The sequence below is a fragment of the Rhamphochromis longiceps genome, linkage group LG5 (assembly GCF_057381845.1).
Source record: "Rhamphochromis longiceps isolate RC_006_pf linkage group LG5, R_longiceps_female_GT1.1, whole genome shotgun sequence".
In the NCBI taxonomy this organism is placed as follows: domain Eukaryota; kingdom Metazoa; phylum Chordata; class Actinopteri; order Cichliformes; family Cichlidae; genus Rhamphochromis; species Rhamphochromis longiceps.
In genome coordinates, this window is record NC_140561.1 from 32584154 (window position 1) to 32608054 (window position 23901).

At 38.1% G+C, this 23901-nt stretch overlaps 1 protein-coding gene across 1 annotated transcript; it reads right to left on the minus strand.

Annotated features, from left to right (window-relative positions):
- Window positions 1-4396: 4396 nt before the first annotated feature.
- On the minus strand, window positions 4397-23822 carry lrrc38b (leucine rich repeat containing 38b). The gene is made up of 2 exons (XM_085407251.1): window positions 22331-23822; window positions 4397-9566 (listed from the first exon to the last, which is right to left on the minus strand). The coding sequence occupies exons 1-2, from the start codon at window positions 22956-22958 to the stop codon at window positions 9319-9321; spliced, it is 876 nt and encodes a 291-aa protein (XP_085263377.1). The 5' UTR covers window positions 22959-23822; the 3' UTR covers window positions 4397-9318.
- Window positions 23823-23901: the final 79 nt, after the last annotated feature.

Here is a 23901-nt window from a genome sequence, read left to right on the forward strand (position 1 = left end):
CATTGTGGGTGACTTCACAGGGAGAACAGCCCCGTTGCCAAAAAATGAACACTCTTGCAACCTTGACATTCACGATGTTGTGAAAGGGTTTGTAAACAGTGAGGACGTAGCACTGAGTGATGCCAGGAGGAAAACAAACGTGGTCTGTCTTCAGTCTTCTTTTCTCTGTTCCATTTGCTTTCTAAAAATGTGTTGCTCTCTCAACCTAATCCATCTTTTAGCCCCAAGTAGGCCATATGGACGTCTATATTTATTTATAGCACACCTCTAAAATAAGCTCTTCTCTCTTTTATATATTTTTTTTAATATAGTATATATTACTATTAGCATTTCTTTTGATTACACATTATATAGCATGACACATGACACTTAGTGTGGCTCTTAGTGAAATATGACACATCTTTTATGTAAAAGAACGTCATCGTTCAGTTTGCTATTGTTCTCTTTTCTTTTTAAGTTAGCGCCACTTCTTTGTGTCAGAGGTTTTTGTAACTGGCATCTGAATTGCATGTGTGAGAATCCATGACAAGCATTTAGCTCTAATTGCAATCCTTCAGCTGGAGCATATTGTTTCAGTGTCTTAGTCTTTTCCATGTAGGACAAGTATTATATTACAAACATGTTAAATGAGTAATCGGAGATCCATCCAGATTTTGATAGACAAATCGTGACTTCAGCTGCTTGCAGCCTTGTTTTCTGGTGGTATAATTTAACTGCAGGCACTAAAAGTAGACGTATCTGCTACCACTAGTGGTGCTTCGTGCAAATGTAGTATTTTGTAGAGAATTTGATTAATGTGGTACATATTGACCTCATTAGGCCCCAAGTGAGTCAGGTTGAGCGATGCAAAGATCCATTCCCTCCTGCCACTTGGCGCTACCAGCTTACTCTTCCCCTCATTTATCTTTAATGTGTTTGCTGTGCTGGATTAATTTCTCCAGTTCAACACACATCAATCACAGGGTGATATCACTCCCCGCTTGGTGATTACAGTAGACACTTTTTTTCCATTATGCACTAATGTCCACTATATTGAAAATGACTTGTTTTTACACAGCTTTTTCAGTTATTTTTGATTTGGCCTTATATTTTGCAGTGTAACTTCTGAAAATTGAAAAGAAAATGAAAAAAATATTGCTTTTTTGATCTGTTCATCTGACAACTGTTTGCACTGACTATACAGAGAGTGCATAACACTTTTATCACACAATGGTGCATAATAGAACTTTGCTCTTAATGAAGGTAAGGAAGCAGTATTTCATTCACCATTCATTTATCATGTTTCACTCTTAATATTTACACATATATGTTTTTTTCTCTATACAAAGAATACAATTTGAGGGTAATTGACTCAGCCAGCCTGCCAGCCTGTGTTTTTGTGCAGTGGATGAGCAGTTCGCCAGGAGTATGCATTGATGTTCATGGCTGCCCACGGCTGCGTTGTCCCTGATTCACCTCTCACCCTCTCTGCTTTGAATGATATTTCAAAGCTTCTGTCAAAGTGTGACTGGGCAGTGGCAATACACATCATCACTACACTGGATTACTCTGACATTATGTTTTAAACAATATTGCAGTAGCAGTAGCAATTCCTATTTAGACTACTTTGTTCAAATACATGAATACTGTTTCAACTATTTCTTTAATTTGGCAGGTGAGAATGGAGGATGGAAGTCAGGTGGCAGACAATCATACTAAAATGCCAAGAGTAGCAGCTGTTCAAATTTCTCTTGACCACATTATTTTTCATCCTACCACTGGGGAGCACCAGAGTCAGAAATGTGTGCACAATGGTAATGGGCTTCATCAGACTTGGTAAAAGAGCACGTGAGATATTTTACACACGAGGGTCAGTTTACTCATCAAGAGGAGGGAGTAGTTTCCAGTCTGTTAAGTCAGGCAGTTGCATAATGTCTCCCTTTTCTCTAGAAGGCGCTGTCTAAAGTAGAAAAAACTCTATGATGTCATCAGAGGATTAAAATCAGGATCTATCTGCATCTGGTGCTTCAGTTCTGATCATTTTTTTAAGCCGTTTTCACACGTGAGTTCCACACAGTATCAGTATAATCAGGCTGGACAATGTCGAGAAATCCTCATAACGGGAAATAGTTCAGTTCAGTCCATACATGCTCACTTCTGAGTATGTTTGGTTTAGCCGAGACTGCTGGCTGTGCAGAGCACGCAGGAGGTGGGACACATGACGCCCACTTCCTCACTGTGAAGTCACCAAAAATTTACCTGCCTTATTCTGACATACTCACAACGGGACATCATAAAGACTTTTTAGTGCAAAATTAAATTGTACTAGACACTGTGGTTATTCAGCTGCAGTACGTGTGTAAAATAGTGTCTGTATCTATCTCTTTCAAACAGCCTGTGACTATTCCTATAAAACTAAATTTAAAAAAAAGTTTGTATTTATCACAATAAACATACGTATATTAGTTTAAAATACATTAATCTATTTTAAATTTACAACAGAGGAAATATTCAAGGCAAATTAAAGTTACTAGTTAGGGAAAAAGAGGAACATTCTGAGAATCAAAGTGAAGAGTAAAGGTGGGATAAAGCATGAGAAGGTGACACAGCGTTTGATCTAACACCACCATTTTCTCTTTCACACTCATCTCCACTAAGTCCCCACTTCTGTGAACTCTGTGAACATTCAGCATCAGTTACACCAACAGAGAAACTGATCACACACGGCTCCTTTGAACTTCGCAACCTGACCCACTGCTGCCCACTCCTTCCAAAAACCTTAACTCCACTGTAAGTCACCAGACCATTATTCATTCAGTGCTTCCTCTCTGGGTGTTGGCTTACTTTCCTTTCTATCCTGCTCACTTCCTGACTTTGTGGGTCACGAACAGACAGTAAAGAAAGACGCGGAGATAGATATCTAAATGTAAAAAATACACAAATGCTTCTTTTCCCAAACAAATTTCACCTACGTCATTTGCTTAAATAATTTATTACCATGTAATCTTTTGTCATAATTGTTAAAATTGAAGCTACTCTTATAGCCTACAGTGATCGTACACCTAACGTGTAGTGAAGCAGCTGTAACTATTGCTGAAAAAGATCAGTAATCCTTCCATGTTTGATGCCATTAATATACTCAGTGATGATGGGGGTGGGAGTGAAAGTCTAAAATGGGTTTACAGGGCCACAGCGCTTCAGACATTCTTTTTCTTTTTTCTTTTTAGATGCCAGGTCCAGTTAGCTGATGCATGGAAAGAGAGGCGAGGCAGTCGCACACTGAGGGCCAAGCTTCCCAGCATCCCTCCCTCTCCCTGTTCCCGCCTCGGCGTCCAAGAGCTCGGGCCTCCGGCTGTGTAGCCATGACAACCAAATGAGGTAAATGGTTGCAGGAGAATCCTCATCACGACCACCTTCACAGCACTTCTTTTCAGTGTAGCATGAATGTAGTATGTACAAGTCTTTCCCGCATTCTGCTCTGTATCCAGTGTAGTAATTCCCATTTGGAGTCACAATAAATGAATCTCAGCTCTTTCTTTTCTGCAGTATAGCATCCGCCTGCTTTCTGTCAAGCTAACATTACACGCCCCAAGGGTTGTTTTTATCCCATTATTCTCTTCAGACGGCTTTAAAAAAACATTACCTTGTTAGACTGTATAAAAGATTCTCACAAGAGAACATGACAAAGGCACATGCTGGGGAAAATATGGAAAAATGAATCATGAGTATGAGGGATCAAGAAAATGCAAACCTCTGTCATCCAAAGAGGTTACTCCTTTGAGCCGTGCATATAGAGGAAAAAAAGGAAAAAGGCTGCAAAAAAAGCAGTAAAAGTATGGAATTGCATTGCATGTTGAGTAATCCTCCTGACTTTTTTTTATCCTTTCATCATATTGCACAATTGTCCAAATGCAGAAAGCTCACACTGACAGATACTGTACTTGAACAAGCTGGATACTTGTTATGCAAGCATATGGTATTTCATTTTTCTCCCAAGTCTCTAATTTCTCTAACACCCTTTCCAAAAATAGTGCAGCCATTTGCATACCTGCAGTGTGATAACACTGCTGTGTGAAATAACACACTGTGCAGTGTTTACAGATGAGCCTTCCTCATTTGCTGCTGTGACAAGAGAAAAGCTGTCAGGTCCAGGGAAACGAAAGGAAGACAGTCACAATTATTATGGGGTCATTTAAAGACTTTGCAGGCTTCGTGACGAATCACATTTCCACTAAAGATGGCATGTGATTGACACAGAAAAATCCGAATGAATTTGAATGAGGTCCTCTTCCGTAAATGATGTTTTACACTAACACACCCTTCCCCTTGCTTTCTTTACGAGTGCAGGCAAACAATGTTTTAAAATGTTTATTATTTGTCCAGTACAATTTGGTTTGTATCAGAGGTATATGGAAAATTAAACATATTTCATTAGTAGCAAATGAATATCCTTTTTTAAATCTGTATTTATACAACACAGTGTCTTTACAAATACAGACCAGAAGACAGAAAAGAAAGGATTTTATTAGCAGTATTACTGTTTTTTTTAACGAAACATGAAAATACAGCTACACACATGATCTCTTTAACAGTATCTGTTTGACATTTGGAAATGCATTCAGCAGCAGTAGCATTGTCACCACTCTCTTCTGTCACCCAGTTTAGATTTAAGCCTTACTGACATTTATCTGACAAAACATAACATGGCTTTTTTTGGTATTCTAAGCAATATCGAGACACACTGTACGAGAGCAGCCACTACTACCTCTGCTTTCCAGGGTGCACAACGCCAGAATGTTATTTTGGGGACAGATTTTGAATAGAAATTGAATAGAAAAATAGAAATGAATCTGAAGTTTATACTGCAGATAACTCAACAGTGCATGCTGTAATGTGCTGATATTGTTACTTAATTAAACAAGTAAGGGAGAGGAAACTGCCATGCTAACATATGCTTTAAACTAACAAGTAAGCTAAATAAATAAATTGTTAATGTACAGTAACTACATAGTAGTTGGAAATGATATGTATCAAAAGCCTCCCTCTGATTCCTTGACTTAGGTATGTGTCTGTTGTTATTAGCTGGGAATGTAGTTTGCCTTTTAACGGAAAAATGATTCGGCTAATTTAATCCCATTTAGCTAATCCGATGGTGTCATTTTTTTCTTGAATATGTCAATATGCTCATCTACAATTACAGACTCAGTTCCTTTAAAAGTCCTTCCAATAGACTCTTTTAATGTGAACTTGCAACTAATGACATCTTTCCAGTGGCTGTGAGCAATTTCAAATGTTGTTATTTAATAGAAACTGCCACAAAAAGTTGAAACGAGACTTTGGAAATGAAATTCAGGTGCAAAAAAGAATTGATTAGTTCAAGCCTGTCAAGCTTTCCATTGTTGCAGTTTAAAGTTATGACAGCAAAAGACAAAAAATCACACGTGATCTTAATTCTGAAGGACTGGGTCGTTCACTGCACGGAAATATAAAAGTATGCTTCTCATAGCTAGCTTACAAATGTGGCTTCAGCTTCTGATTACTTGACATGTGTGGAAGATATGTTCAGATTAGCAGCACTTTGTGTACAAAGCTACTCAGAACCAATTAAAAAGACCTTTGTTACAATAAAAAAACACAATACGTGTTATTTGTTCTTACATAAACCTTTAAATGTTTGCTTACTATAGAAACAACCTTTGACCATGCAGTTTGATTAGTGCTATGAATTGTTGTTCCGACTTTCAAACACCCTGCTTTACTTTTCCATGAAAAAGAGAAAAAGAAGAACAGAAATTTGGCAAATGTAGCAGTAGCCAACATAAGTTTGGCTGGAGTTGATAAGCATCAAATTCCCCGTTTGCAGGAAGGAGGTGCTACCATTAGAACTCTAAATTCTCATATAGTGCAATCTTGGCTAAGTGCAATGCTGAAAAGATATGAATCTGTAAACCCACAAAAATATGTTTATTTTGTTATATTCTGCAGATATGCACTGTTGCTCATCCTGTAGAGCATGCACACCACTTCAGTATAGAAAACCAAAGCTTGACAGGCCTGCTGACATACCAAGTTACCGTTATGACCGGACAATTTATGAAAGGAGTTTATTCAGAGGTCATTTTATATAAATTTATAATAATCATATCTTTAAAGTGTACCAGATGGTGTCAAATCTAGCAAATAAACAACATCCATACAGTAAAAATCACATTGTTTATAAGGATGTGGCATTTTCAGCACAACATGTGACATTACAGGCTGGTACCAACAAACAGTATGAGATAACACAAATTTCATGAGTGTGTACCAGGATCATAGGAGTTTCCTTTGTGCTTTTATTGATGCCTACACAAATGGAAAAATAACAAAAAACAAAGAAGGCCACATTAATTTTTTGTCAGTTTCTGCAAAAATGTGCTTAAAAACGATGCACATTCAGGGCTATGACTTCTTCAAAGGGGACAGAGGCATTTAGAATTCCTTTTTAACTTTTTTTAACCACACAGAAACAATGACTATTTTCTCATGGCTCTTTTTCTATCTGCTGTTTGTTTGCATTTAGAGGCTTGACATTCTTTCTGCTACATATCTCAATTTTACTGAATTATTCATGCCTTACAAGAATGTAAGAAGCAGTACAATATACCTTCAGTTTGGGTGGCAAAAAGAGTCTAGCTTTCTGCTTTCCATATCTTAATAATGGAGGATTTAAATATACAAAATGCAAATATTGTAGCAAAAAGACATCCATGAAATTCAGGGCATAAGTTTATTAAATTTGGAATGTGCTGTACTGTTGCTGCTTTGAATACAGATCCTGTTCATGAAGCCGGGCCACGTTCACACTGCAAGCTTTAGCGCTCAATTCAGATTTAATGCTCATATCTGACGTTGTGTTGTTGTTGTGTTCGTTGCTTGCGTGCCCGCTCACAAAACTACTTAAATAGCCAGTTTAAATAGTAAATACATTTCTAATTCCACGGCGAACTGCTCGCCATCCTAAACTGACCCACATTTGAAAAAGAACAAAAACAAAAATGTTGCATGCAGCATGCTGTAAAGAATTAAACACATGGGCCACTGAGGCCATAGTGTTTCTTTTATAAGCTGATGTACAGTGGAAGCCAAATAGTTCATAAGGATGACAACAAGGATGAGGAAAAAGAGAGCCAGCTTCTTAACACTATCCCCGCCAATGATGAAATATTCCAGCAATGTTTTCATATCATAAAAAATTCTAATTCTTACTTTTCCTTTTGGATTTCACTTTCTTTTAGCCTCATCTGCTCCCTGAAAAAGCACATAGAGTTGGGTTTTATCACCTGCCAACAAGGCTGGGTTGTTAAGAGTGAAATAAAAGCTGCGTGTTTACCGACATGACTGTTTCGATTGAGTTTGCATTGCAAAAACTCTTCTGGCTGGTCATGATTTTACATTTTTTTTGAAGAGTCATTAAATTGTTAGAACAAATATGTCTTGTCTTCACATATACATTCTTTCTACTTTTTCTACCAGCTCGCTGTACTATCTAATGCTACAGCCAGAAAGTTTTGGCAGTTCACCTAGAAGCTGTTTGCCAACAACAACAAAAATTGAAGAATGCCTTACTAACTACCAGGCACTGGACTGTTAAAACGTGCGTGACACAGCGGGGTGCTACTGCAAAAGCTCGAGAAACACGCAAAGCCAAACACCACTACAGCCAGTCAAAGAATAGTCTAACATTTACCAGAGAATTTTGGTCTAAATCAGAAATTAAAAAGTTTGTATTTCAACTGATTGCTGATTTGGACACTGTTGCCTGCAGTCTGAATGTAGCCATAAGAATTTTGATATGAAATATCAAAGCCTCAACTTTAATGCAAGATATCAAACTTTCTAATAAAGGTACAGCAAGATGTAAGATATCTTTAAAATATTACTGGATGTTTAATTATTTATTACTAAAGAAGCCAAACTCTTGCTTGTCACCCTCGTTCCCTTTTTCTTTTGAAGTGACCTTCCTGTTAACGTAAGTGTTGAACACTGTCATATATATAACCAAGTAAGACAGAATGGAAGAAAATGTAAATCTTTGGAGATTATACCTGTTGAAGTAAAATGTGTGTACAGTGTGATTTGGCTTTGATTTGGGAGCTATGTTTACCTCACTAGAAGCAAAAGTCCTTATATGCAATTTCTCCTCCATCTGAACCTTTGGCAGATGAACACAGTACCAGTCTATTTGCTGTAATTGAGGACTAGCCAAAATTAGGTTCACCATTTAAAGTGCATCATTTAACACAATAATTCTACATAGATTCTATTTTTATATTGCATTTACCATAATTTATTCATTTGATTGATTATGCTGTTGATATTTTATGAATTTCTTTCTACACAGTTCACAAGTATCAATCTAAGGAAGTTACAGTATGTCCTCTTGATTTCTATGATTGTTTTACTTTACACCATTTTATTTTGTACATAAATTTGTGATTATGTAATAAATATGTGCTAGAATGTGTAGACCCACTAGAAGCTTTTTCCGCCTGCAGTACATAATTACCCAAATCCTGCTTGTTGAGCTGACATCCCTGCCACAGTCTAATTCTACATGCAGAGAGAACAACAGTATTCGCCTTCTTCAGTGCTTGTGAACAACGTCTTAATGTTAGTGAGAGTGGCTGTCCAACAGAGACTCGAGAAAATGGCAGGATATGCCAGCATATCATGTTATAGGCAGTTAAATATCGAGGTCACTGGTCAATATGACATCCTTTTTTATGGAATCAAGATCAAGCATTCTGGCCTACTCAGATAAAACCCCAGTGAAAATCATTCAAAGGGTCACACTAACTTTGAAGCCATTTTTACAGGATTTCAGATTCCAGGATTGAATGTCCTACATGACTAAATTTTGAAAGATTTTTGGTATGACTAAGACTAATACGAGAGTACTGCAGCAACACTTTTTTTTATTATCTATTTCTTTTCTTTTTTATATAAAGGTCTTGGCATATTTGTGTAGACTTATAACACTGAGCCAAGAGCCAGTGGCCATAAATGACCACAAGCGCTAACAGCCAAAAATAAGATCTCTATAATAGCATTTTGCAAGTGGTGCAGCACACACGCTAACCTTTAATAGGACTCATTCCTTTCCAGTGTCTTTTATTACCATATTTCAGAAGTCCATGTGCAAAGAAAACAACTTCAGCCTTAACAGGGCAAGATTGTACCATTGAACAGTCCTGGATATTGGCCAGAAAGGAAACGGCATGGGGCACACATTGTCTTCTATGTTCTCTCACTGCTGGAAGAAGAAGGGCCGCGCAGTTCTTTAAAAGTAAGTCCTTCTCACTCCTCACTCTCCTCTTCATCCCCCTTAGTGCCTTTACTCCAACGCTGGAAGCAATGAACAGTTGAAGCCAGGAAGAAACTGGTCATAATGGCCACCACAGACACTGAGATGCCAGAGAAAATGATGATAAGAAGGTCTGTTAGAGTCAGGGTGGCCTGGCACTCACGGAAGCTGTCCTTTGAGAGCTGGGTAAGGGATACACGTCTGCCATCCATAGGGAGGGAGCACTCCAAACCTTTGACCCCTACATAGAGAGAGTAAATGCGATTATACAAATGAACAAGACACATTGAACCTCACATTCATTCATTTCTATACAAATTCATTCTATGGCAGTACTTACATTACAGTTTACATCATATAAAAAAACTAGCACATAGTCCAGGTACTGTAGGCCTTAATACAGTTCACTATATGCACTGCACAAACACAAGAACTCTAATTTAACTCCCCACTGGTTTAAAATTAAAGGTGATGTGCATTTGATCTACTGCTCATGCAGCCCACACCTGCTCAGAACTAAAGACTATCAAAGAAAAGTGGAGAGCATAGTTTGAGCTGTCCTGTTTGTATGAAGCCCTTTAATTCTAGATAGTGGAATATCTCAGTTCAACAGGGTAACGCGGTTTCTTCCTAAGTGTGGGAGCTGATTTAATAACTGTAAGGTCGATCAGAAGTCTTCACTTATGAGTTGAAGTTGCACTGTGTATACAGTACACCCACCCACACCATGACTGTAGGTTCACTCTTGGAATACAGCTGAAATACTGTGAAGCAAAGTGATACAGTATATGCATTAGTGAGACATGGTTGATTTTATCTAGTGTGCTGTAGTGCTGTGAAAGCAGCCCATTTTCATGATCAATGCATTAGTTTCAAATGGTTTGGTGAATGAAAATAATTTTAAAAATAATTTAATTTGCTAGCTGCACAAGGTAGATCTCTTAGAATGCACACGCTGTTGAATAATGACCTCTGTTGCACTTCAAAAATCCACTGATGTACAGCATTAGCAAAGGGTACTGTCTCAGACAGGGGCACCTTGACCAAACTCATCTCAAGATGAAGCCGTGATAAATCAGTGAGTGCTGCTCTCTGTGCCTTTGTCACTTTAACGTGGTTTATTGTTCAGACATTGTTTAAATGGGAAAGGACAGTGACTGTGGCTTATTGGATTTCAAGGATACAAGCCCTTTATCAGAGTCTTCTTTTCCTCTCGTGATTACAAATGACATCAGCACTGGATCATTCGGATCAGTTTTAACACGCATGTGTTGATTACAGGCCACTGATACTATCACTAAAGACGGAAGGTGTTCATGCTGACAGAGTCAGGTATTCAAGTTATTTTAATGAGAACTTGATTAACATTTGACATTAACTTGATACAAGTTCTAATTAGGTGCTAGAAATGTTCTTTCTTTTTGTATTTCTTGACCTTCATACTGCAAATGTTATACATCAACAAATTTAATGTAACTAAATACTGGCAATGTGCACAGGTGGGAAAAGTAACGTATTACAAATATTTTGTTCTGTTCTGTGCTCTACTTAAGTTTTTATTTTTATTTTTTGACAACTTGTTACTTTTATTCCCTACATTTTAGTACAAATATCTACTCTACTTAAATTTTCATAAAAAAGGCCCAATACTTTTGGCTTAAGCCATTTGAGGGGAGTTATTGTTTCCTGTACCTCCACAAGGTAAATGGAGGGAACAATAATATATAAAATCTATCCTACTGGTGTACTCATCAGCTGTGTTTGTTGCACATAATAAGCATCAGTAAAATAGGTAAAAACATATAATTTAGACATCATTAATAGCGGTACTCAAGAATTACAGTGGGCTGGAATGATCCAGAAAAATCAGGAACGGCATTTTTGGTGCAATTATTATGATTCAGACTCCACTTAAGTCTTATGGTTGCCTCACCCACTGAATCCACTTTTCATATCCCTCTTTAGGTATGGAGGCAAAGTCACTAAGTCTACAATTTGGTAACAGCAAACAGAGACTTTTACTATCTACCTAATCTACTTAATGAAGACTGTATGTACTTTTTCCACCTCTGACAATATATTGTGTGAAGAACTAGACATATGGATGCAAGTGTTAGTTTATAGGTGGGTAGAGATAAATCTTTAGAATGTGGGTGGCTACTTTCTACTGATACTGTGCATGCAAATGCACACACTTGGCAGTACATCAATTCTGGATCTTTGCTCAACAGTCAGCACAACATGGAGCATACTGAAGATTTTCAGTACTGCCCGAGAGTGTGTTTGTTCAATTAAATACCTTAATTCTGCACCAAAATGAAATTTTTTATGTGGTGTTTAATTTATTACATTTAAATTGTGGTAAAGTATTAGAGGAATGTTAATAATACAACTAAAACATCTGTGATGATCAATTAAATAATTGTTAAATGTATACAACTCTGTTGTAAAGGAACAAATAACCTTCAAAAGTAAAGCGAGTTGGAAATATAAATGTACAAATGTAAATATAATTGGAAATATGTGCTGGTCCTTTGACTGACTCGTTAGAGTGTTAGTTACACTGTTTAAGACCTTGTTGAAACTTAGTGACACCAATCTAATAAAACCTCCTACATGTCAGCTGACATAAATATTATGGAACATGTCATCAAGATAACAATAACCCAAAATTACAAGACACGAAAAAAGTTATGTTTCATACATATTAAATACACTATTTTGATTCAATGTTATTTTAAATAGCAACTGTCACAGTATTTGGGTTTTTCATAAGGTTCTGTCCACATCTCCATCTCCGGCAAGGGTCTTTGTCACTAAACCTTTTAACAACAAAGTACGAAATCTAAATGTCAATAATCATGCACATATTTTGATCTAGTTTCATTTCCTCTGTTTTCATCCATCTTTTTCCAAGCACCTTCTTCACTTGTGCTAGACCGCAATAGGTCAGACAAAACATTAAAAAACACATTTCTTACAGACATCATGATTAATGTATTCCAGTGTAAATGTATAAACAATTTATGAATGCATTATAGCCTGGAAAACAATGAGGTTTGGTGGTTCTGCTCTTTTTAGACTTACATAAAAATGCCACATCCAAGTCATCATGTTTGGGAGTAATTCTGACAGTACATATTAATGTATTATACCTGTTAGAACCACGACATTTATGTATTTCAATTTCATCACAAAATCCCAGCATCAAGAGGTTTCAATAAGCCAATACCATCAGTCCTTATGTAGCTCAAGAGGAGCATATTGGTTCCTGGCATCATTAAGTCCACGACATGTCGGCCATATGCTCTGGGAATCAGAGATCAAAACAAATTCATATTTCACTGCCTGTGAGAATACTGCTCATTCAAGTTGTCTGCGTGACATGCATGTGCTGAAGAGGCAAAGTTGGCCTTATAAAGGTCGCAATGTATTTAGAGATGTTTAATCTCCTTTCGTGACAAGTATGAGCTGAAACGTTTTGTTGGCTTTTAATGCTTTCAAAATCCACTATTCTAAGCATTGCATTGCGTAACCAGCCACATGGCTCACACTTTGAAATTTGCAAAGTGCAGTTTAAATCAGCTGGGCTTCTTTCTTTTTCTTTTTTTTTAATTGTTATTTTTTTCCAACATTTCTATTTTCTCTGACAGTACTCAAAACTACTGCTTGGACCTACTTTATAGACATTAAGAGTGTGATTTCCTCCTTTAATATACAGGTTTATGAAATTAATTGTTTTTGTATAAAGAAGCATCTTGTTTTCTGTTTTATCTAATATGCACCATCGATGTATATTCCAAAAAATAGACATGGGTAGAATGCAAATTAATTTGCATTAACTGGTTAACAGCAGTCATGCTGAATGAAAAGTCACCTCTAGCATAATTATCACATACAAAGACTGCCTGTCTTGTCCATTTGCTCATAAAACAAACGATTTACATTCATATTCACAATGTGCTTTCTGCATTGCAAATAACCAGTCACCTTAGAGACTTCGCCTTTGCCTTTTGAGATATTTTTGTCTGGTCTTGCCTCTTTCAGATGCTTGATTAATGACATCTGAGACTAAAATTATCCTGGTGAACACATGGCCCCTGCAGGAGTAGCAGCATTATCACATTTATCAAAATGGATTTAGAAAACAGATCAGTGGTAGAAAGAGACGGCAAACTTATCTTCTTCCTGGTAGTACTACTTTTTACTATTTTACTGTGAGCTAACATTAAAAGCAAAAAACATTATCCCAGCTTGTTCTCCCATGGGATAAAATTACAGCCAAAATCTCACCAATGCTACAGCCAACTGACTGCAGTTAAATCCATTATAATCCATTATTTTGAAATTACGTGCAAACAAATCTTCTCTTATAAAACGATAACAGACTCTAGACTTGTATGTATGGAAATAGCCTCTTAGTTATGAAAAGTCAAGCCAGTGCAGAAGAACCTTAAACCTGCACTCCTTATAATGGCCACAAACTCCAATGATACACAAATGTAAAACAAATGATTCTTCACCAAAGTGAAGAGTTTATGGTTTCACTCTGAGATTTCAAATCTTATTAAACAGCGCAAAATCATGATTTTGTTAAAAATGATCCAAAGTGTCAAACATTGTAACTAAACAGGGTCAGCTTCAGGGTGTAGCCACCCAGTACTGTATGAGCATATCATCACTACAGCCTTTATGATAAAGAATTTGAATGTATTCCATCACATTCCTCCTATTCTGCAGTAATTCAGAGGCTTAGTAAATATCACTATAAATATAAGTTAGATGAGCCTGATAAAATCTATGAATATCCTTTTAGTAATTATTTGAGTTTGATAAGTTGAAATAAATGTCTAAAGTGTTAACGTATGTGTTTGTGTTAAATTAAGGTATTTATTTACATTTATCTCAGACAAAAAATTCAGTATGTGGTTCACAGCATAACTTCTTTGCATGTACTTAATATTTTTGTTTAAAATTGAATCAAAACATTTGAGAAATAGGTATCTATACTCATCAGTATCTTGTACTAAAATCATTAATTATTCAAATCAATATTATTTACAACTAAAAAGTGTAAGTAAAACACAATAACGTAGAGTAATTGAGTACCGTGAGCCTTTTTCATTGTTTTGTTCATTTTGTTTTTTAAATACTCTGAGCTTTTGTGTTTGCTCTCCTGGTTTGCATTTATCCTTCAAGTAAAAGGCTCTTGCCTTTTTAGTGCTTGTTCATTTCGAGTTATTTCCATGTTTATGAAAATTAAATTTTCATTTGGAAAAATGTTAACATGTGGTCATTTTTTATGCATGTATTATGAAACACACAACTACATATTAGTTTGTTTGGTTTTTTAGACTTAGACTACTAGTGAAATACAATAACATTCATATTTGAATGTTAGAGGGTGATCGTGGCTCAAGAGTTGGCAGTTCGTTGTGTGATCGGAAGGTTGCCGGTTCGAGCCCCGGCACCAACAGTCTCGGTCGCCTACTGCCTACTGGTGGTGGTCAGAGGGCCCGGTGGCACCAGTGTCTGCCAGCCTCGCCTCTGTCAGTGCGCCCCAGGGAAGTTGTGGCTACAATGTAGCTTGCCATCACCAATGGGTGGTTGACTGAATGCAGTGTAAAGTCCTTAGGGACTAAGTAAAGTGCTATACAAATACAGGCCATTTACCATATTTAATATGAAGTACAATTTTGATTACGTTCAGCTTACAATATAGATGGAACAAAGTTTTGGATTAACTGACCATCTATATTTCAGTTACATTGACCAAGTACGTCAATGTTATTTACTCATTTTTTTCATGTTTGTTTAACAACTACAATTATTCATTTCAACTTAATATGTTTAAGAATTAGTTATTTAATTGATCGAGTATATTGAACAGATTTGGCTGGTTTCCAATCTACTCAATATTTTTAAGTGTAAAAGTGTTGCCTCAAAAATTTTAAGTAAATGTCAGTTTTAGTTCTTAGAGTGTGGGTACAGCTCAGAGCAACACAAGTCTTGTATTTGTCTCACCTGTAATTAAAACACATTTAATGCATTTATCACATTTATTAATTGAACTGAAATAAATGAATACATTTTCATCTAATATAATACTCATTGCTTCAGTAGTTATTTCTCACAGTTATTTAGTAGTATCTATTATTTAAACAACTCTGCTTTTGTCACATAAGCATTGTTATAGCTGGAGTAATACAGGGAGCTGGGAACAAGCTTTGTGACAGCAGTTATCCAGGACATCCAATGTTAGGCTCAGTGAAGCCAGGAAACCCCAAGAGAGCCAGACTAACTTAAACTCACTTCTGGGAAGAGGCTCAAAGGATGAGGCTCTCTTTTGACTTTTCTATTTATACAACTAGTTTAAAGTAAAAAAAAAAAAAAGTAAGCGCAATGCAAATACAGTTAACAGATACCAACTGCATAAGTGAGCGAGAGCGAGAGAGACAGAGAGAAAAAGCTTTGTTTCCTTTGCTTATACCTGTAATTGAATTTGGTACCTGTCTTGTCCAGTGTAAATATGTTTAACAATGAGGTATCTGGAAATACAGACTGCAGTCCCTGTGTTTTGTTGCCCGGGGATAACACAAAGATGCACATTATCAACCTAGATTGAGCATATGCTCTTAAATGTTTAAAGCCCAATTCTTTGTGAATCCAGCAAAACATTTAATAAAGATATGATTTCTAGTAACTGTAACTTCACACTTACTCTGGCAGAAAAATAAGATGGTGTTTTAAAGTACACAGAGTATCTAGGTCCATGCAGTGAGTCAATGACAGCTTGTTAAGTGAGTAAGCTGACGGGGTACAATTTTCAGAGTTCAAAAACACGTGTAAGGAGCAGGCTACTGTGCACTGACACAAATCAGATCCTTACACTATCAGGTATGTCGGCCCACACAGCTATGTTACATTCCTGGCACGGACAGTTGATGGATTATGTTTAGGATTATAGCCAGTCAACAGGACGGGCTATCTGCTGTCTCAGTCGTGATTGATCTACCTAGCTGTGGCAGAATGATATCAGAGGCTTGTTTCTCTTCCCTCCCTCAACACCACAGTCTTTGTCCAGATTGATCTCTGCACCAAAGGCTAAAAGCAAAATTACCCCATCAGTACATCTGCACACGTATAGTAGTTAGCTTTCATTTGGCCATAGCATACTGGTGTCGAGGTACTCTCTATGAATACTCCAGCTGCGACAACGATTAACAAAACTGTCCCCTCCCTGCTGTATTAAACGGGATGAATGTGCCATTCAAGTCCAATATTCAGCGGATGTAAATAGAACAAGGCAGGCATAATTGCAGAGCGACTGAAAAATGATTCAGTTCTAATCCTCCAAAGAATTTGAAGGAAATCTGGGCAGCAGCAGGGACTGGAGTGTGGAATGTGTGAAGTGAATGCACAGCTGCACAAAATGACGAGCACGTATGTGACAGTGGGGTGAGGGTGACTCGTTCAGAAGGGGATTCCTTCTGCATGTAGACTCAGAGACATCGTTGCACTATGGGAATGTTTAAAACATCTCATCTCAAAAACAATTGAAATTGCTTATTCCCAAACACCAGAGGTGACTGTTTAAAAGCAAATGCTAGCAGATATATTTCCACTATGTCATTGGACTGACAATGCAATGTGTCTATTGTCATAATTCATCCCGATAAAACAGTTAAATATGCAAGTCATGTATGTCATTTATGCCTCGCAGTTGGCCACATAGATGAACAAAAAAAAATCTATCATGCACGATGTTACAATGCTTTTGGCTTTTCACCTTTTATTTCTGACACTGGCAGATTATCCCTTTCTGCTTCTGTATGAGCTCTGTCTGATGCTATCCCACTTTGTAATCCTGTCCACCTTTCACACTCAGCTTTCCCTTCCCAGTACTCTCTCCTTCACATCCCAACTTTAAATAAACATTAAATTAGGCCAAGATAAATCAAGCTGTCCGTCTGTGTTAATGGAACAGATATTTTCTCTTCACGGTAAAGATAGCAAACGATCATGCTGGGTAGTATGGCAACATGCGAGTGTGAGCCAGTGGCATCATATTTTCAGACTGTGCTTTGGAGTGCGGAAACAGGTCTCAAAGGAGATACTTGATACGCTGTCAAGGAATATTTTGATTTTGACCCTGTCACATGAACTGCTAGTTTGTCGTGAAAGTGTTTAGGTCACGACTAGTGTTGATAGCAACTGCATGACGAGGCTCAGATCCAGTCTACCGTCGCCCATGAGAGTTGGCCTGTCTTGCCCTGTAGGCAGCTCTAGCTCCAATTACCCTGGCCAATGTGCTGTAGAACTGTGTCACTGTGAATTATACATGGCCTTTGTTCATCCTTAACCCAAGAGCACTGGAGACAGCAGTGGATCATGTTTACACTCATCCTTCCACTGAAACATTCATGAACTTCACTGTTGGCTAAAAACTAGACATTTAAATGGTGCTAATTCTTTTTTTTTTTAATGGAAAAGTTGATATATATGACTAATCAGCTGGCTGCTCAACAGGACAGTTGATGGTTTTTGTATAAAGAAATGGTAAGTCTGGTTTAACTAATTTAAAAAAAAAAATCAATAATAATTTTTATCAATGTTGCACATCAACTTTTTTTTCTATCCAAAAAGTCCTGAATTGATGCACCTTCCAAGCACTCATCATGCTGGCCTGCAGTAATCACTGTTATGCAAACACGAAATTGCGCTGTACTGTGAACTCGAAATCACAGGGGAAATCAAGAGGTGAAAAATGAAATGGGAATCCAGTTTACAGCATGGGCTCTTCAGCTGCTACATTATGCAGGTCTTAACCAAAGAAGTCATCGATACCTAGGGAAAACATAAAATAGCACTACAATTTTTCTTTATTTACAAGTTTGAAATTAGTTTGAGCTAGCGTGACAGACAGAAAGAGAGATACTTTATTAGTGCTCTATATTAATTCCGGAGAAGGATTTCTGATTTAAAATTTAGTGAAAGGCTTTTTCCTGCAGCAGTCTAGCTTCTGTGGTCTTTGTTGAATTGCTAAGAAAACAAAAACACATTCTTCAGTGTTTCTAGGTCCTCTGTTTATTGGAACAAAACCAAGGGAGCTACACTGATTTTCAGCTGGACTTTCTTTTTCACCTTCGTGTTTCATGCCTTGTTTCCCCTGCTCTCTCAACATCATTTTGTGGCTTATCATCTGCGTAGCTGGAGCAGACTATGACTTGGTACTCGGATGGTACTTTCATCACGGCTCCCGTTATCACATGGTACTAGTACACTTCCAGTAGCAGCTGCGTTTTTTTATGTCGTCATGCAAATGATGTTATCACAAGCTATTTGCATAGAGTTGCACATAATTGTTTGCTTGTTTTTCTATTCTACCCTTTTTGCAGTAACACCACTCAGTTTCAGTCTGAAGCCACATGACAGTGAATATTAAAATGAGTATGTAGTGTTTAATTGGGATACCACTGGAGTAGCCTTAGCCCTTCTGTTTTTAATATTATTGAGCTCTTGCTGGTAAGAGAGACAACATTCTCAAATTTAAAAACTATTTTTTGTAGCTACTTACCTGATTTGCTGCTTGATTAAAAAAAAGACATGAGGATGCAACACCCACAAGTGTGAAAAGAGCGCACTAATGGAGAATTTAAATTCTACTTTCTGTCTCTGTAACTGATTTTCTCTGAGATGAGTGAGACATTAAGTGGAAACGCCAACACTGATGATGGTTGTTAGAGTTGATACATATTGAAACGCTTACCAAGTCAAGCTCATTCACTAATGAGTGTCCATCTGTTTATTGTGTAACCACTTCCAATACAGCATTTCAGAGACTAGGTCATTGCATTTTTCCATGATCGAGGGCTCAGCCATTACGTTAATTAGGTCTGGCAGTTTGATTCCTGCATGTGTGAACCGTGTTTGTAAGTCCAATTCACTATAACCACAAATTCTCCTGCAATATGTTCTTAACTTCTTTATATTTGTATGAGAAAACTTAGTTATGTAAAATAAACTTCTGCTCACTTCAAAAAACACATTCAAGGTGTTAGTGACATACATGAACATAACAACACATATAATCCACAGACAGTATTTTGGTAGCTGTGTAGTTCTATCATGCGATACACAAAGCCGCTTCTATATACTAAACACAGAATAAGACAGCAACTTGTTTGGAAAGATATTTTCAGTTCAGTTACTTGTCCTGTGTGACTGGTACTAATTTGCATTGTTTTCCAATAGACTATAATAAAGTATAATTAGTATCCCTTTCACCAAGATATTATTTATCTTGGTCTTATTAACACTAGAAAGTAAATTCCAGACATGATAAAATATTACAAAAGACTGAGCATAGACTAGTTTAAAGTCTTTACTATTAGGTTTGACTGTGCGTTTTGTCCAAGCTGCTGGGGCCAGAAAACAAACACTTTCTGATGGGAATGTAAAAGCTGCTGATGAGGTGAGATAAGCATTACGAACTGAATTTGAGAGTGTGTTTTGGGGCCAGTTGGCAGTCATGACAGCAGCTTGGCCAGGCCTTTGGCTTTTTCTTTGTTGTTGATGTCTGTCTGGCCAGCTTTTCCCTTGGTCCCGACCTCTGAATCAGTCCAATCGACTGTGTTGACTGATTCATCTGGCATCGTGACAATGTTTTTTATTGAAAAAGCAAAGAGTGCCATGGGATCTCTAACGATTAACCATTAGCCCCTTAAAAAAGCATTAGATTCAGGTGGAGACATTGGTCTCTAGTGATTGATAAGGGAAATTCAAATCACCTTGTCCCACAGAAATTGGTTAGAATGGAGGTAATGTCGACTGGCGATGGAAATAAAGTGTGATGTGTGATATTAGGTAAGGCCAGCGCTGCTAATGCAATTCATTATCCCCGGGAGTTGACAACACATAGAGCCTGTGATTAATGCATTTGCAAACTCCTGCTTGGGGGAATTGGGTAATCTTGCCAGTTTATCAACTTTGCTTCCTCACAGGCCTAAACTTGCAAATTTGGGGCAAATGAAAAAAGAACACAGAAGCAGAATCAATAGCTTGGTACACCATGGCCTAAATGTATATTAGAAGTTTGCTTTTGTGAGGTGTCAGCAGTTTGTAACAGCCAGCCACTTTGGGAGGGAGCTGAATTAGAGTGTTACCCAGTCAGTTCACAATTTTAGAGAGGGTTATTTCACACATAAGGCATAAGGGCAGGCTGGCATTGATTTGGACTACATCTTTTAATAATTAACCATGGATTTCATTACAGAATAGGAATTCTGGAAAGGATATCCACTATCTGAATATCCTGTCTGCACAAGAGGGCAAGGTAGAACATCAGCTGGCAGGGTGAGGGGGGTTGGGTGTTACCCGACTGTCTGACAAAATATTAATGTCATACCCAAATCATTATCTTTTCTTAAACCATATGAGTATTTTGGGGCTTTAACCAGAACAAACAGCAATTGAAAAATAATCTAGTTGTCAAAAATATAATGAAATGAAATAAACTGAACAATAACTAAGCTACATCTAAAAACAAGGTATACACGCAGGAAACACAATTGAGTTTCTTTTAAAACAAACTATCTAAGGTCATACTTCCTTAAAAAAGGTTCCAGCTTTGGAAATTTGAAAACACTCATGTGGATGTGCGCATGTTTTTTTCTGCAAACACTCATATCTTCTTTCTCTCGGTTAACCTATTCAAGAGACGAGAGCAAGTTTACAACCCCCATCTTGAACCACACTGTTATTCAGGCTTTTGATAAAACATGTTTCTTTGTTTATGCAGGGCAACATTTTACACCCTAACAGTAACTGTACACCTTCATTTTTAAACCCAATAAACTGTTCATGAACATTTTGTGGCGTATTCACAGGTTTGGTTGCTGTTTTGTTTTTAAATACACCCACTGTGAGCCACATTCAAACAAAGTTCTCAGAAGATGTACAGCACAGTTTAAAGTTCATGTACTGTCAGATTTGTTTATTTTAGCTTTTTGATCGAGTGCAGTAGTCTTCTCTTTTGAGAAACCTTCTGTCTCTTATGTGAGAATGTTGATTGCGATTAAGATATTTTATATAGCCTGATAAACAGAATGCCAAACAATGGTAATGTGTTCTGTTTTATCTGGGACATACCATGCAACTCCCTTTAGAATACATTAGCTCTGCTTTCATGATGTAAGAAGATCTTACCCTGCGTATAATACTTCTGAAAGGACATGGTGACCCCCTTTGTCTTGTTTTATTCCTCAGATAAGCATGCACACATGGAGATTGCCTTGTAAAGCCTCCAAAACATCAGTCCTGTTATCTAACTCAACGCTGCAGGCTAAATCACAGTGGCAGACAGTGTGTGTATATTATGAGCCTTAAAATTCACATGGATAGAGCAATCAGCACAGGAACAGGAGGAAGAGTCTGATTGTCAGTGGCATAGAAAAAGGTTACATGGCTGAAATATTGTCAACTAAATAGCAAATATTATGCGAGAATTATATATATTATCTTAAATATTATATAGCCAATATAAATATAAGCCACAAATGAATGCTGATGATTACATGGGATATAGGTCAGGCTTATCTACATATTCAAATGTGAAACCATTAGAAAAGCAAGTTAGATTCTTAATGTGAGTTGTTTAATTTCTCTTTACAAATCAGACAATATTGCATTTCAAGTTGCTTTCTATAACAATTGATTAACTTTATACACACACTATCCTCGCAGTTTTCACTTTCAAATGAGTGCTATTGTTTCGTATTACACACTTGGTCTCACACATTATAGGCTGTGGGGGTGGAGGGAAAAAAAGACACAAAATTAGAACAAGGGAGAGGGAGGGGGGTTTCCTCTCCTACAGGGAAAACATAAATAGACCAGAGAAGTGTTGTGGTAATGGATTTTCCATAATACTGTTGAATGTTGTAAAGAGATATGGTTTATTTGGGTCAAACACATGAAGAGAAAATGGCTCTTTTTGTTACTTACCATTTGGAAGCTTATTACTGTTCTCCGTTAGCCATGCAAACAGGTTGGCAAAGTTGCAATTGCACACCCAGGGGTTGCCCTCAAGCCTCACTACCCGCAGGGAGGGCAACTGACTCAATGCCCCCACCTTTAGGGTAGACAGCGCATTACGCTCCAGTTCAAGTTCTCTCAGAGAGGTGAGGCCCAGGAAAGCATCCTCACTCACCTTGCTCAGATATGGGTTGTTTCCCAGTCGTAGTTTGATCAAACTCCGAGACTCCCCAAATGTCCCCTTAGGGATTTCAGTCAAATTGTTGCTGCCAAGGTCCAGGAAGACCAGCCTGGAAGAGGTGCTGAGAGTCCCTTGTTCTATGTGGGAAAGGGAGTTGTTCCGGAGGTCCAGATAGACCAAGTCACTGTATAGAACCAGAAAGTCAGAGGGGATACGGTTTATCCAGTTGTCGGCCAGCAAAAGCCTCCGCACATCCAAGGGGATCTCATCGGGTAAACTGGTTAGCCCACGGCCACTGCAGTCCACAGTGTGAGGATCTGGGCACAAGCAGGTTGCTGGGCAGTTCTCCCCCCGGGTCCATAAGACAGAGGACAGCAAGATGAGGATAAGCTGAAGCCAGCAGACACATGGCAACATGGTCAAGGGGGGGAAATGAGTTAGGGGAGAAAGAGGCTTGGGGTTAGGACAAATAGGAGAGGGTGGTTTGGGGTTAGGAACAAGAGGATGAGGGTCAGAGGGCAGGAGATCAGGACAAGGGAGGGAAAGGGGTGACTGAAGGGGGTGAAGGGGATCAATCCTCCTGGAGAAACATCCTTTTGTTATGGAGATGAATTTCTGGAAGGGCTCAGGAATTGGGAGATGGCAGAGCAGCGTTGAAAGCTGCTTTCCAAGGGATCATGTAGCGAGCTGCCTGGATAAAATAATAGCCTGCCTGCTTTGAATGAGGAAAGACAGGAGGATAGTAAGCAGTAGGTAGCTTGAAAGCAAGAACGACTGCTTCTAACACCGAGGGGAGGGTAGAATGAGAGTGGTAAATAGACACGAGCGAGCAGGGAATGAAGAGACGTCGGGGGCACAGACAAGGGAGAGGGGGGTTGAGGAGGAGGCTCTGTCCGCCACACTACCCCACAGTTGATCTGGCGGCAGTGACAGACAAAGACAATAAGGTCTCTGACACAAAAGGATATAATACAAAGCTCTGATTCAAGCATGACAAGCAAAGAGTAACATCGTTACATCCCTCCATTGGACCCAGGTCTCTGTATAGGAAAGCCCGTTGGTCTGATGAGAGAAAGAGAGAAGCTCACGGAACATTGCTCAAGTGTTCGTAAGGTTGTCTCCCCTTATTATTCCTTCTCTATCTCCCAGTGCCCTGCAACATGCTGTGTTACGCTGTCAAGCCCTGCATCAAAGCTGTGTGAGAGAGAATCCAAATATCCAGGCAGAAGCCTCGTGAATGTAGATTGCAGTGCTGAGCTGCACACAGCCATGCCAATCCAACGTCTGCCTCTGAATCTACCACAGTTTATCACATGCCCTCTCCCCTCTCATTATTTGCAGGGGGCGTGCCTGAACCACG